Source organism: Micromys minutus, assembly GCF_963924665.1.
Source record: "Micromys minutus genome assembly, chromosome: 1".
In the NCBI taxonomy this organism is placed as follows: Eukaryota; Metazoa; Chordata; class Mammalia; order Rodentia; family Muridae; genus Micromys; species Micromys minutus.
In genome coordinates, this window is record NC_137969.1 from 250,926,651 (window position 1) to 250,942,199 (window position 15,549).

Consider the following 15,549-nt stretch of genomic DNA (forward strand, 5'->3'; position numbering starts at 1 on the left):
ATTTCCATGCTCTAAGTAGAGTTCCTCTGTAGTGCTGTGCATGCCACCAATACTGTGTGACATACAGTTACGACAGTTCTTAAAGTCCTGGACCAGTGCCATTTGGGGTGCCTCACTGGGTTTAGGGACCACACTCAGCTCCCTGGTAGCATTCAGTGCCTCTCTGCCCTCTGCGGACAGAGCCGGGCAGTACTGTTTGGTCAGAACCAAACAAACAGTACTCTCTGTTGCCTTGGATGTCCTGGGACCAGCTCTGCAGACCAGGCTGGCTTTGATCTTAGAGATCCACCCACCTACCTCACGGCCAGCAGTGCTTTTGTTGTTAAGACAGAATACATCATCTCTCCTGACTTCCAGTTTAAATGTAAGCTTGCAGGCTTTGTTTTCTCACTGCTTGTTTATTTTAAATGTTTTCTCTGGGAAATTTTATTTGCATTTACCATGGCATTTTTCTTTTTGGTATTAGCTATCTATGGCTGGGAAATGCTCTAACCTTCTTGTAAGGTTTTTGTTGCTGTTGTCGTTACTGTTCACGATGTATATCCACTTAGGACAACCAGCAGATTGCTGACTTCCATTACTGACAGGGATCCAGCTAAGGCGCTGGCATTAAATTATCGTACTTTAAACGCTCTTAAAGCAATCCTATTTGTGCGGTTAGCCTACCAAATCAATACTGGGTCAATTTGATTTGCTTAATTATGCCTTCACATTTTAAAAATTGCTTTTTAAGTTAATTTGGTACCATAATTTAATTTAATAAAATATGTCCATGAGTCTAGAGAAAGGGCTGGCAACCAGAGCATACAAGCCCCATCTGGCCTATGACCTGTTTTTATATGGCCCCTGGGCTAAACGTGGGTTTTATGCTTGTAATCAGCTCTAATATGCAAACACACACACACACACACACACACACACACACACACACACACACACACGTACGGCAACAATGACTCAGTGACTATACATGCTTCATAAAACCTAACCTCTGTCATCAGTGATCCTTATTCGTGAGTGAAATCCACAAAGTAAGATCTTCCTTAAAAAGAATTTTTATTTAAACATGTGTATGTATGTATGTATGCATGCGTGCGTGCAAGCCAGCCACATGTGTGTAGGTGGTCAGGGAGGCCAGAAGGGGGGTGTCCCCTGGAGCTGGAGTTACAGGAGGTTGTGAGCTGATGTAGATGACAACCAGGAGGATGTGGATGCTGAGAACTGAGCCCAGAGCCTCAGGAAGAGCAATAAGTCCCCCCCCCCCTCGGATATTTTCTTTACTTACATTTCAAATATTATATTTTTTCCTGGCTTCCCTTCTGGAATCTCCCTATCCCACCCCCCCTCCCACTGTTTCTAAGAGGATGCTCCCCTACCCACCCAGTCCCTCCCACCTCACTGCCCTGGCATTCTCTACACTGAAGCATCGAGCCTTCACAGGACCAAGGGCCTCTCCTCCCATTGATCCCCAATAAGGCCATCCTCTGCTCCATATTCCGCTGGAGCCCTGGGTCACTCCGTGTGTGCCCTTCGGTTGGTGGTTTAGTCTCTGGGAGCTCTGTTTGGTTGATATTGTTGTTCCTCCTATGGGGTTGCAAACCCCTTCAGCTCCTTCAGTTCTTTCTCTAACTCCTCCATTGGGGTCCCTGAGATCAGTCTAATGGTTGGCTGAGAGCATCCACCTCCGTATTTGTCAGGCTCTGGCAGATCCTCTCAGGAGACAGCTATGTCAGGCTCCTGTCAGCATGCACTTCTTGGCATCCAGAATATTGTCTGGGTGTGGTGACTATATGGGATGGATCCCTGGGTGGGGCCGTCCCTGGATGGCCTTTCCTTCTGTCTTTGCTCCACACTTTGTATTTCCTCCTGTGAATATTTTGTTTCCCCTTCTAAGAAGGACTGAAGCATCCACTCTTTGGTCTTCCAACTTCTTGAGCTTCATGTGGTCTGTGAATTGTATCTTGGGTTTTCCTAGCTTTTGGGCTAATATCCCCTTATCAGTGAGTACACATACCATGTGTTGAAGGACATCTGGGTTCTTTCCAGCTTCTGGCAGTTATTAATAAGGCTGCTATGAACATAATGGAGCATGTGTCCTTGTTATATGTTGGAGCATCTTTTGGGTATATGCCCAGGAGTGGTTTATCTTAGTGCAATAAGTGTTCTTAACCACTGATCCATCTCTCCAGCCCCCAGAGAAATAATCAAATTCTACTGTTGACCCCATTGTCCTCATTCTGGCTCTCCCTTCCTCTACTGGTAAAGTATACTTATTTATTTTTATTTTAAGCTTAGATTTCTATTGTGTGTTTATCAAATGAGATCTTAAGTGTCGCCTGCCTGCTTTGTGGCTAAGGGTGACTTTGAACTTCAGATCCTCTTGTCCTGACCTCCCAAGTGCTGAGATTTGAATCTGTGTGCTATCATACCTGACTATTCCTAATGATTTAAACACCAGCACACATACTTGTCTGTCACCCTCTGCTCATTTTATCTGCTTCTGCAGCATGGCTCTGAACATAAAGTTGGCTTTAGCAAGACAGGTTCCCTGGTGTTTCGACAGGCACGGCAGTACCCATGGCCCCACTGTGCTGCGTGGTGTATGCTGGGCTGTTTCCAGTTCTTCACTGTCTTTGACATCATGTTGACATCTTGGCACTCTGCCCATGCAGCTCTACCATGGACCAGTTCTTGGATGTGGGGTGGTCTGTGGGCTGCAGAGCGCCAGCACATCTGCAGTGTTGCCCGGGGTTGCCCAGCCCCTCCTTGCTGGGTCTATACATCTCTGCCAGCAGCTTATAGCTGTCCAACACCCTGACACCACCCAACAGAGGGGCTGTCAGACTCTGGGAGTTTGCTCATTTAATAGGCAAGGGATGACATTTAAGTTTGCTTAAATTGCTCTTGTTATGAGCAAGGTCGAAGCCATTTTCCTGTTGATGAGCTGCGTCCTCTCGCCATCTTCTGTGGAACTCTCTCAGAAGCTGCTAGTGTTGCAGCTGGTGACCTTTGCATCGAATGCCTGTTACAATTTCCACGTGGCTGCTCTTTACTCATACGTTATTTATCTGCTCATCTTCCACCTGTGAGTTCTGTTAGTCACTCTTTCCTTGGTCAGTCTGTCTGGCTTCTCCCTTACTGTTCCTGGCTGTCAAGCTGAAGCTGGGAAGTACCCCAAGGCCTGGCCCATAGCAGATCCAGCCATGTTTAGATGTTTCCCCTTGCTTTAGTAATGTTAATTTTTTGTTGCCTCTTTAATGTCTGATACTTTAACGGCTTTGCGACTGTCCCAGTCTTAGAGACAAGCCGCACTCCCATGCCCCAGAGCTGGCATGGATAGGTTGAAGAAGCCCATATGCCTTATCAGGGAAACAGAATCTGGGAGCGGAGACCTGGGCCACAGCCAGAACCTCACTGTAGCAGCTCACTCAACCCAAGAGAGGCAGGGCCCCAAAGAGGCAAGGCTGTGCCTTTGTCAGCATTAACTGCGCAGTGGAGCCCACGTTGATTGTCCGGAGGTGTCTCTGCTCTCCAGCTATGACACAAGTTGTGGTCTACTCTCTCTAAGGCCAGGCCTTTCCAGTGGGCCTTCTGCTGCCAGTGGAGGTTCTCCTCCTTGGCTCCAGTCCTGAGGTGTGCCAGCTGCCAGGGTAATAATCAAGGTTGCCGTAAAACTCATGAGCCTACAGGGCATGCCACAGCGGGAAGGAAAGTCTGTCGAGTTCCGTGGCGAGCACTCAGAAGGCCAGCCTCCTGCTCACAGTTGTGATTCATTGGCAGAGTTCATCCTTAACAAGGTGTGTTTCCCAGCCATTTGCTTTCACGTTGCCCTAATGAACTGGGCTATTTGTAGCCTTCCTGAGAAGATGTGTGCCTTCTGTTGTGGTAAAGTTTACTTGGAAGGTGAAGGGTACAAGTATTTTTGACATGGTGGCCCCTGGGTACGTCTTTCTGGACTGTTGTCCTGACTCGGAAAACGCAGGGTGAGCCCCCAGGTGCCTCCACCATTCCCTGGCTTAACCCAAGGAGGCTACAGAGCACACACTGCCAAGGCCACACGTATCTCAGGGCGCACACGGTACCCACTAACTGCTGTCCTTTATGGCCTGGAGGGCTCTGACACATACTCACCAGGGATAAGTATCCAGGCCACTTACAGAAGTATGTCTAGAGGTGACGGAGAGTTAGAGAAGGGGAGGCGGAGGTGTCTTAACATGGCCACAGAGCTCCCAAAAGACACGGAGGAGGGTTTAAGGGTGGTAGGACGGACAGGGGCAGTGAAGACCCCGGAGCTGAGGAGAGGCTTCAGTTTGCTTGCCGACCCCTCCACCTGCCAGAAAGCTGCAAAGGTGGCAGTGGCCAGCACTGTGCTCGAACACAGTGTAAGCTTGGGACAGATGTTGGGGACTGTGTATGTCCTGTTCTCCCTAGGTCCTAGGTGCTGCCTCAGCTTCACACCTAGCTGGGGTATATCTCAGCAGCACTGTGGGGTCCTGGATGTCTGAGCTCTTTCTTGCTACCCTGTAAACCTGTGCCCATGACACCTGGTCTCGGGATGACACACAAGAGAGCAGGTAGCTCCTGTAGCTGGAGAAGCTCCTGGAAGCTCCTGGAAGCTCCTGGGAGGGGCCGACTGCCACCCTGTTCTGCCTTCATGGCTCTGCAGGGCTGGTCTCTCCTCTTCAGACTTGGGCAGGGATTGGGGGTGTCAGTTGGGTCTGATGTCACTTCAGTAGAAGGCTACTTGTGAAGAGGCCAAGTCATTTGTTGCCCATGTTTGCCCCCAGTAACTTACAGAGCCAGGAACTGGCCAGCAGATAACCCAGCTGTGAGCTCCAAGGGAAGCCACTGGAATGGGTGAGGATTGGCCTTACCTGGCGGTGTGACTGTCACTCATTTGGTCACCAGCAGAACCGATGACCCCATATCTGTGTGTCTGCTGTAGCCACATGGTGGCGCCCAGGGAGCTGATAACCCCCATGGCCAGCGCCAGTGGGCTGGCTGGAGTCCTGGCTGTGCTTCCTTCCTGACAGCAGTGGGTGGGTGTCATCTCAGTGTTGCATTTGGCATCATGCCATGTAAGAGCTCATTCAGTGGAGATGCTCTGAGTCCTTGTGCTGGACCCCAGCTCCTATCAACCCAGGTATGTCAGAGCAGGAGCTGGGTTTGACACATTGAAGACAGCAGCAGGGCTAGACACTTGGTTCCCCTGGTTTAGGAGAGGAGGCCATGAGATACTGGTGACAGTCCTTGGAAAGTGAAGCATGTCTTTAAAAAGTCAAATGTGTTCTGTTGGGTGGTCATGGCACAGGTCTTTAACACTGGTTCTCGGGAGGCAGAGGCAGGTGGATCTCTGTGAGTTCAAGGACAGTCTCGTCTACAGAGCAAGTTCCAGAAATCAAAACGAAAACCCAAATGTAAACTACAGTCTGAGACTTGAGTCCCATGAATGCCTGTTCTCTGTGACATTGTTACTCATTCAGGGACAGTAGTGCAGGCTTCGTAACTGTGAGCTCTGTGATACGTTCAGGCCCTCTCAGAGGTATGACACCATCACTGCTGGATGGCACTATACTCCTTAGGTATGGAGGGCAAGGTGGGAGCCCCTTCCCTCATGTGCTTTCATTGTACACCACTGCTGTCGAGGGGCCGTGCCAGCCCAGGAAACAACTGCATTTCCTTGGACCTACTGACATACAGACAGAGATGGGTGGGCATAGCCTGCAGTCAGCTTGCATCTGGGAGGCCATTGTTTCCCAAGAGCAACATGATGGCCTGATGAGGTTGGAAAGTCACAGGAAACCCTCTGTGTCAGGGCTGTGCAGAGTGTGTACAGCCCAGAATAGTTTCATCAGCCCCGTCCATCCTGGGTGCTCCATAACACTGGCTCTCCCTGGGTGGGCACCTTCCCCATGCCCACCATGGTGACTAGTGCCCACTCTTCTAGGTGGTGAAAAGCTACAAGGCCACCGTCCAGCAGACCCTGGACATTCTCTTCCTCCAGGAGGGCTCCGAGTTCCTTAGCAGCACCGATGCATCCACCCGGGACTCTGCTGACCGAACCATTGTTGCCTGGGATTTCCGGACCGCTGCCAAGATCTCCAATCAGATCTTTCATGTGAGAAGCCCCTGGGTTGCATTGTTCTCTGTGTCAGCCATGGGGATGTTCCTGCATGGGGATAAGCCCTGGGTTGGGGTCCAGCTCCTTTCTGTCTGGGGGAGGGGGAAGCCGTCTTTTTGAAGTATCTAGGGCCGGGATAGTCATAGGTTGAGTCCAGGGCTGCTGTACACAGTGACAGCCTCTGCCCTTCCTGGTCCAGCTACCCATGGCTTTGATAATAGTACTCATGGAGAACTAAGAGCTAGAGAAGAAAATTCTCATGACGATGGAGCACAGTGTCGGACAGAGTCCTCAATAAGAGTAGAATTGTTACCAACCCAGCACCATCATTGCTACTGACCTCACCATTGCCGTGATCACCACTGCTGCCACCACCACCTCTACTACCAACAGCACCATCACTACCACCACCAACTCCACCACCATCTCTGCCACAACCATAGTAAAGGTCACCATTCCATCACCATTTGTGCTTACCATCATTGTCTTTTGGTTATGTCCCATATATGTCACACGCACACGCGCACACATACACATGTATATGGGACATTTTTTAGTTTGCCACAGGCTCACAGATGACTCGGCAAAATGGAAAGGAATAAAGAAATGAGGGCCCTTCTGTGCCCTGCAGAAGAGACATCTCATGTTGACGCTCTAGTTAGCCCACTGGGAGCTGCCTCAGGCTACAGAGCAACAGGATAGAGCAGTTGTGTTTTAAAGCTCCCGAGTGTGTGGTAACTTGTTACAGTAACAGCCACCCATGCTGACTCCTAAGCCAAGGCCCAGGAGAAGTGGACAAAGCCCCAAGAGCAGGAGATGTGTGGGAGGCAGAGATCCCCAGTGGCAGCCTTCAGCTCTCCATGGTGCTGCTTTCTCAGGAGAGGTACACCTGCCCCAGCCTTGCCTTGCATCCAAGGGAACCTGTGTTCCTGGCGCAAACCAATGGCAACTACCTGGCTCTCTTCTCCTCCGTGTGGCCCTATCGGATGAGCAGACGGCGACGCTATGAAGGTCACAAGGTACTACCCTCTGTCTTTGTTCCTGGGTCCAGTGCTCACCATTGGCCACAAAGCTTCCAGCCAGGGCACATGGAGCCCCTGTGCGCTCTGTCACTCAAGAAGATGACCGCTGGCTGTGTGGACAAGGGTCCACTCAAGAGCCGGGACACATCGAGTGCCAGCCACAGGGCAGGAGAGCATGCCAATGCACTTATGGAGGTGGGAACAGGAAGGGGAGGATAGACGTGAGAGCTGTTTCTCTGTGTACTCCTTTTTCTGCATAAGGCCCGCTTAGCTGAGCTGGAAGAGGCTGGGGGCTCACGGACTATGTGGTACCAGCCCCCAGTCCCACAGAAACTGCTTCACCAGGACACTGTAGCTAGGGGCTGCTGTCCTTGAAGTTCACACTTAGTACTGTGTACCTGAGCTGCACAGTTTTAAATACGTTTGCAGTTTGTGCTGGGCATCCATAACTGTACTGTGAGATCATGGGTCACAGGCGTGACAGGACTGCTGGGGCTAGTGGCCTTGGGACACCAGGTCACACCACCGCTGCGCAGATGTAGCAGGAGCTCGGCTTTGGCCTCAGGGTCAATAGGTATAAAGCCAACCCTGTGTTCAGCAGCATCTTGGCCTTAGCTCATCCTTTGCAGTGTGGGGTACATGGCTGTCACCTCACTGGTGGCCTGCTCTGTCTGTCTGTCTCCACAGGTGGAAGGCTATGCAGTAGGCTGCGAGTGCTCCCCGTGCGGCGACCTGCTGGTGACAGGCAGTGCTGATGGCCGGGTTTTGATGTTCAGTTTCCGCACTGCCAGCCGGGCATGCACATTACAAGGGCACACACAGGCCTGCCTTGGCACTACCTACCATCCTGTGCTGCCTTCCGTCCTTGGGACCTGCTCCTGGGGAGGGGACATCAAGATCTGGCACTAACTGGCAACTAACCTGCCCCTGGGCCGGTGGCCAGAGGTTAGGCTGCTCCGATGCCTGCTGAGCTTCAGTGACTCATCTATAAAATGGGGAGACGCCATCTCAGCGAGCCAGGACTGTGTTAGCACAGCATTTTGCCCAGTGACTGACTGGTGACCCCAATCAATACGTGTGTGCTCTATAGACTGTGGTTGGTTGATTGGGGGGTTGTTTGTTTTGTTTTGTTTCTGGTTTTTCGAGACAGGGTTTCTCTGTGTAGCCCTACTGGTCCTGGAACTCAGGCTGGCCTTGAACTCAGGGATCCTCCTGCCTCTGCCTCCTGAGAGCTGTGACGAATCGTGTGTGCCACCGTGCCTGGTGTTTTTCTTAATGTGATTTTGGCAATGAACACATATTAACAGTGTCCTCCTGCCTTCTTACTGCAGGTAGGGGGCTTGAGGTGGGACTGTCACCTGCTGGTCCTTTGGACAGTGATGTTCTGGGTCTCTGTTCCATAGCCCTCTCAACCCCCAAATGCTCCCTACTAGACACCAACAACTGTGTTTCTTCCCTCCCGTCGCTGGCCCTCTGCTCTGCTGCTTGTCCACTGCCAGGTGGGTGGTCTGTGATGGCCAAAGCTATGTACCAATCCCGAAGAGTGATGAGGGGAAGCAGGATCTCAGGAGCACCGGCAGGGACTGAGTGGCCTTGGTTTGGAAGTGTGCTGGTTGAAATAGGAATGGGCCTCAGCGGCTCATATGTGGAAACACTTAGGGAGTGGAACTGTTTGAAGGAATTAAAAGGGTTAGGAAACATGGCCTTATCGAAGGAAGTGTGTCACTGGGGGCGGGCTTTGAGGTTTCAAAAGCCCAAGCCAGGCCCAGTGTCTCTTTTTCTCGGCCTTCAGATTGGGATGTAGAACTCTCAGCCACCGCTCCAGCATCTGCCTGCATGCTGCCCTACTCCCACCATGATGATAACGGACTAAACCTCTGAAACTGTAAACCAGACCCAATTAAATGCTTTTTAAAATAAAAATTGCCATGGTCATGGTGTTTCTTCACAGCAATAGAACAGGGACTAAGAAAGGAAGCCTAGCTCCCTAGGGACCTGGGGGCAGGCCTATGAGTCTCAAACACTATCAGAACTGTAACTAGGACTGCCCAATGGCCCAGGGACTCACCCACAGGTTGGGATGAATATCATAGTACTTGAAAGAGATAGGGAGAGGAGGAGGGGAGGGTGAAGGCAGGGGATGGAGGTCTGGGATTTGGCAGAGTGGTATGTGGCTTTACACCTCACCCCATTCTGTAGTCTAGTCCCAGGCATGACCTAATTCTTCCCTCCCTGCCCCAGTTCCTCATCCATGAAGCCAGAAGTCAGGGGAGAGGCCTGCAGATGTGTGGGGAGCTGGAAGAGTACTGGTCACACAGAGTCCGAGGGTCGGATGTGGCCCAGGGATGCTGTGTTAGGACACTTATTTTAGTGTCCAAGGCGTTGAGGGATAAATACCAGGGGAAAGCAGGTCAGGGCCTTGGGCTTGGACTTGTCCTGAAGCTCCCGTGTCTTTGCTGCTGCAAAAGGTCAGCTCAGGCTCCCTCCTCCCCGGCTGATGGCTGTCTCCTCTGTGCTCTGGTGCTTCTGGGCCAATGTACCTATCACCTCGGGGTGCGGGGGAGCTACTGTCTTATCCTCATAAGCATATCCCCTTCCTCACTCAGGGAGCCACAGGGATGTAAACACAGCCTCCTTCTTCCTCAGGCTGTGGGTTCCAGCCTGTGCTGTCCTGTGTGACACTAGGTATGGAGTGAACTCCCTGGGCAGGGCTTTGTGTCCTGCCATGTCCCTGGCACATAAATTTCCAACAAATGACTTCTGTTGGGACCCAGGCTTTAGGACCAATCAGGCACAGATAATGAAGTCTGCCTGTTTCCTTCATTACTGTATGATCTTGGGCAAGCTGTATGGTTTTAGTTTCTCAGTCCCCCGCCCTCCCCGAAGAGCAGCATGGGGCCCGTGTTCAGTGGGAGCTCAGGTTACTTGGATCTGTGTGGCTACCTTGTGAAACTGAGCCCGTTCAGGCTGAATACCTGGCCAGGTTCCATTCTAGGTTTTGCTGTAGCAGGCCAAGAGCTGGAGGGAGCCTCTCCTACCGTTGCCTCTTGCTTTTAGGGTCTTAGCATGGTCTTGGTTTAACCTTGGCAGTGGCTGCTGGCAGGAACTGCCTCCTGCCTTCCTGCTTTCTCCTCCTGGAGAGCTTTCGAGTAGCTGGTGTCTGTCTCGAGCCACACTAGAATAGGAACATGGAGAGCTATGACCAGTAGCTCTCACTGGAAACCAGAGGACTCAGGGTCCCTCCTCACATCTTCAGGAGTGTCCTGGAGTGCAGGCCTGAATGGCCTACAGTAGCAGGTCCCAGCCTTCTCCAGACTCTCACACTGCTGTCCCTCCTCCTCCACCTGTGGCTGCCATCCCAGGTCTCTACCTTCCTCAGGGTATCCTCTGTCATTGTCCCCCTCACTGATTGGCTCTGGTCACCAGTTTTTTTTCTCTGGGAGGGCTAGCAGATGGCCGTAGAGGGATTCCCTGTCTACCTCAGTACCCAGCCCTCTCCCGCCGTGTCTCTAGGACAATAGGATCGTGGAGCCCTGATTAGACCCCAGGCCTGCCTCCCGAAGGTGTGGGATTGGTTTCTCATGTGAGAAAGCCTTTGCTTTCTCATCTACACAGTGGGCCTGTTAGGACAGTGAGGGTAGGGAAAGAACTCTTCAGACTGTCGCCTCGGTGGTGCTGCCAGGACAGACAGACACCGTCTGAATCTTCCATGCTCTGACTCAGGTCCAGGGGAACAGCCATGGCTTTCTAGCGGTCCCATTGTGGTTTCTTCCTGTAAGGGTTGGTGGGTGCACTGTGCCCCTGTATTTGGCCTCTTCCTGGGGGGGGGGGGCAGGAGTGTCCCATGCTTTCCTTGCTTTCTTCAAATGCCTCTTCCAAAGAACATTCAGAAAGATTGACTTTGATCCTAGCTGAGGTGTCGGGAGTTCACCATTTGCAATTTAAAAATAGGAAAGCTAAATTTGGAAAGCACGGAGAAAGATGAACCTGGAGTGTGGGCTCTCCCTCCACCCACCCTCCCCGGCCGAACTCACCCCACCCCGCTTTCTCATCTGCAGTCTGCAACATCAGATCAGAGGGATCCTGGGAGAAAAGCTTCCTTGTCTAGAGATGTTGTACCCACTCCTGGCTTGTTTGCCGAGTCAGCTTGTGACTTTCCTCTGAGTTGTACTAACATGAAGCCCCTCACAGGATAGCCACGCCCCCAACCCCGTGCCTCACTGAGGAGGCTCCTCAAAGGGCACGGTAGCATGCTAAGACCATGTTCCTGAAGCCTGCATCCTTGATTCCTGTCTCCCAAATGTCTCTCTGTATTCCCCCAACCCAGCTGGACTCCATACAGGAGGTTGCCAACTGTCTAGAAGGCCCCAGGAAAGAACCAGTGTTCTTTGGATACAGAGGGGAAGTTAGCCCTACCTCCGCTGATAGCCAACCTAGCCAACCAGTGGGAGTGTAGCCACGCACTTCCCGTGGGGGTCTCGGGGGCAGGGCATGGATTGTTTTCAGGGGTTGAGAACAGGATGGGCATTGTTGTAGACCAGGCAGGCTCTGGCTGGACTCCAGAGAGGGTGGTCAGGGGATGAGGAGGGCTCACCTGGCAATCTGACTATATGAAAACTATCAGGAGCTACTGTCCCCTATGGCAACAGGTATGGGCACGGAACATTTGAAAGTAGCGGCTCCAGAGCTCTCTCTGTCAGAGAGGCACTAGACAGCACTGACTGTTTTAGAATGTCTCACAGTCACCTGCCTGGGCCTTGGCTGGAGCTATCTGGTGAAGTCCTGTTCATCTCAATAGCTAGTGTGAGCCTCTCTTCACCCCCATCTCCCCTCTCCTCTAGAGAGAACTCTCCCGGGTTTGGATTCTTTGAGGCCCTTTATCCTTGAAGCTCTGAGCCTAGCGCTACATCTGTCTCCCTCTCCCAGTCTCCTGTGGGCAGGGCCAGCATGGGGCTGGGTGGAAAGCTGGCTCTAGCACAGAGGACAAAAGGAAATCATGAAACCCCAACCCAGAGTTTGCTTTAGAAAAGAAGTGCTATGGGCCAGAGGGCTGTGTGAATCACAGCCCGGGGGTTCTGCTGAGCAGTACCCCAGTGCTCTGACGGCTTGCTAGCTTTGAAGGCCAAGGCTGAGCTGCAGGGCATAAAGCTGAGATGTGTAGTTCTCAACAGGAAAGGCCCCTGGGTGTCCACAGGAAGTAGATGGAAAGAGACCTTCTGCAGGAAGGAGCCACCGTCCTAGGCTTTGTTGAAAAACCCACAATGCATTTTCATGGGTTGAATGATCACGTGTCAGATAACCAGGCACACACGGAAAAACCAGGGTGACGTGAACAGGAAGCAGAGACACAGACCCACTGAGTTTACAGGGGTGAAAGAACCAGACCCTGACTCTTAAATGCCACTGGCTTTGCAGAAGAAGTGGGCTTGAAAGAAAGTCAGGGGAACGGAAAACTGGATGAGGGCACAGGGTGTCTGTGCCAACCAAAGAGCACCTAGACATGGCGGAAGTTGGCACCTGGGATGGACACTCTGTTAGGCAGACACAGGCTTGCATGAACTAGAAGGCAAGCTGTGTAGACCCCTGCAGGGTGTCACAAGGAGAGAGACACGGGAGTGCCATCAGAGGACAGTTGGCTCTGCTTTACAGGGCCCAGTGAGGAACACCAGGTTCCCTGCTTCTGGTATTGGTTAACGCTGCTGGGAAAGAAACAATGCAAACCCAGACTCTTTCCACTGCTGTCCTTTATTAGGGGATGTGAAATACAGTACTAACTGGACGGCATGCATCACAGACGACAAGGGCACAAGGGTGGGAGGAGCCTCATGTCTGAGGTAGAGTCAGGTGGTGTTGGGAGGGGGAGGGAAGGAACGAGCACCGGCTGTTCTGGGGGTGACCCTGGCCCCTCTTGGGCCCACAGGCCGGGCCATGGAAGAGCTCAGGGTGGATCAGGGCAGAGTGCTGGGTGCACTGTGAGACACGAGCGTAAGACATTTTTTGCGCCCTAAGTGGCTTTGGTTCCCCTCAGTGTACACAACTTCAGGGTTCCCTTGTTGCTGGCTTCTCCCTACATGTGGAGACTGGTCCCTCTGGGGCCCCAGCCTCCCCTTCCCTGGGGAAGGCCCCACGCACTCTCACTGGAAATGAACTGCATGTGGGGTAAGCCAAGGCTGCCATCCAGAAGCTGGCGGCGGCAAGTGCGCGAACACACACACAAACACACACACACACACACTGTTTTCCCTTAAAAAAAAAAGCTTCACTTGTAAAACAGGGGATGCTCACTTTAGGGAAGGGTGCAGAGCGGAAATATTCTGGGTGTAGTTTGCAGCAGAGGCTGGGGTGGACAAGACGATGGCGCGGGGGGGGGGTCTCTTCAGGTTCTACTGGGGCATAGGAAGAGGGTCAGGAGGAACTGGAACTGGGGTTTCTTGGTAGGGGCCGGGACGAGGGGGTTGGCTACTCCCTATATGGGGCAAGGTGGTTGGGAACCGTTGACTGCAGTCTGCTGATGGCAGTCAGTTGAGCAAGGTTCCATAGAGCTGGGCTTTAGTGAGACTGTCCTTACGGCTCAGCCCAGAGCCTCCAGTCCTTGGGAAGGCCTGCTGGGGGCTGAGACGGGTCGGAGGGTGCATCTCAGGAGAGGCCTCCATGGAGCTAGGCTCCAGGGAATCCCGGGAGCCGTGCTCGGGCTCCGGGCTACTGCCAGCCCCGCACAGCTGCACCCCGAGCCTATCCCCATCCCCATCACTGGCTGCGTAGCTGGGGAGAGCATCAGCCGAACGGCTGGGGCTGAGGCTCAGATCGCCACCTGCTCGGAGGAAGCAGGGCTCGGCCAGATGACCCTGAGAGAGGTCATCGCCCTCCGAGAAACTATCGGCTTTGTAGGTGGCATAGAGGGGGCTGGCACGGCCCTCGGCCTTCGCGCCGGAGCTGCCGCTGCCGCCACCGCCGCCGCCACCGCCGTAGAAACGTTCTGGGAAGTTGCAGGGCGAGGCGGCGCGGCCTGCGGCGCCGGCCTGGTAGGAGTAAGCGCCCACATCCTCGACGCTCAGGGGCCGCCACTGGCCTCGAATGTCCTCCCCGGCAAGCCGGTTACCGCTCGGCTTGGCCCGCAGGCTCCACAGGTTGGGAGGCATGAGAGCCTGCTGGGGGCCGGGGGAGGCCGGGTAGCGGTAGGGCTCGGCCGGGTACGGAGACACAGTCCGAGCATAGCCTGGGGCTACCTGGGCCTCGAGCGGGGAGCCCAGGGTGGCCGAGGCCTTGGCGAAGCGGGGGCTGCTCCCGTAGGTGGCGGAGGGCGGCTTGCGGTTGAAGAACTCTTCGCGGCTGTTCAGGTAGATGGCCTGCTGCGAGGCGGTCAGCGTGCTGGCCTGCGCGTGCTCCTTCTCCTCGGACGTGGCGCTGAAGCTGGAGTAGGAGCTGGACGTGGGCAGCGAGCCCGCGTAGCCCTGGAAGGCCTCACGACGACGGAAGGCCTCAGGGAAGGCCGCCGCCTCGGCCTCCTCCTCCTCCTCCGCCGCGCTGTCGGTGGAGTTCTGCCCCCGCAGGAAGCCCACGTCGGTCACCGGCGTGTCCACGCTGGGTCGCCGGTCGTGCTCGCGCTCGTCCGGGCTGTAGAGAGCCGTGTCGCTGCAGTAGAGGTCTCCCTTGTACGAGGCCCGCGGGCCGGACTTCTCCACTCCGTCCCGGTCGCGGTAGGCCAGGTCGCGGGCCGAGGCATCCGACAGGCGCGAGGACAGGCTCCCGGGGTCCGGCTTCTCCAGCACCTTGGCGATGACGCAGGTGGGCACGCTGTCGGCGTAGGTCGGATGGCACAGTGGGGACGGCAGGCTGCAGCCGTGCTTCTCCATATGCAGGCTCACACGCTGCTGGAAGTCCGAGGGCAGCTGGAACGGGCGTGAGGAGGAGAGGAGAATGGGGACAGGTCATAGCAAAGCGGCTCAGCCCTGGCCTGGGCCAGGGCCACACCATCATTGCCGACAGAGACAGACAGACGACAGGCCTCCCCAGGTGTCTCACCTCACACCAGAGGGAACAAACTTAACCCCCAAGGACAAACGGAGATGTCCTCAGCGCCTGGGGTTCCCCGTCACCTCTACCCACCCGCCCTACTCCAGTGGGCTCAACAGGGGTGGTGGTCAGTCTAGAGAAGCTGGAACCTAGCTAGGCTCCAGTCCAGCACACTTTCTGGGTCCTGCCTAATGAGGGGTGACTTGGGCCCCCTCCCTCATGCACCGCTGAACAAGACAGACTCAGAAAACAGATATAACAAAGATTGGCCAGTGCCAGGCCAAGGGTTGTCATGGAGTGCCTGTGGCAGGTAGGGGGTGTCCCGCTACTGTTTGATCTATTTTGTGAGTGTCGTAGGTTTGGCCAGGTCCAGGGAAACGGGTCATGGAAAGG

General features: G+C 53.9%; 2 protein-coding genes across 14 annotated transcripts in view; one reads left to right on the forward strand and one right to left on the reverse strand.

Annotated features, from left to right (window-relative positions):
* Positions 1-8,989, forward strand: part of WDR25 (WD repeat domain 25) — a 127,054-nt gene extending 118,065 nt beyond the window's left edge. For all 3 annotated transcript variants that reach the window (XM_080928074.1, XM_080928076.1, XM_080928075.1), the window contains 3 exons: positions 5,948-6,118; positions 7,000-7,140; positions 7,831-8,989. In XM_080928074.1, the coding sequence (XP_080784200.1) occupies positions 5,948-6,118; positions 7,000-7,140; positions 7,831-8,052 (534 nt within the window). In that variant the 3' untranslated portion in view covers positions 8,053-8,989. The remainder of the gene's footprint in view (positions 1-5,947; positions 6,119-6,999; positions 7,141-7,830) is intronic.
* A 4,672-nt stretch (positions 8,990-13,661) lies between these two features.
* The window catches only part of BEGAIN (brain enriched guanylate kinase associated), a gene marked incomplete at both ends in the record, with an annotated part of 34,426 nt that continues 32,538 nt past the window's right edge, over positions 13,662-15,549 (reverse strand). For 9 of the 11 annotated variants that reach the window (XM_080918503.1, XM_080918498.1, XM_080918493.1 and 6 more), the window contains one exon: positions 13,662-15,032. In XM_080918503.1, coding sequence (XP_080774629.1) covers positions 13,662-15,032 — 1,371 coding nt within the window. The remainder of the gene's footprint in view (positions 15,033-15,549) is intronic. The other 2 variants (XM_080918495.1, XM_080918502.1) reach the window with 1 other exon arrangement.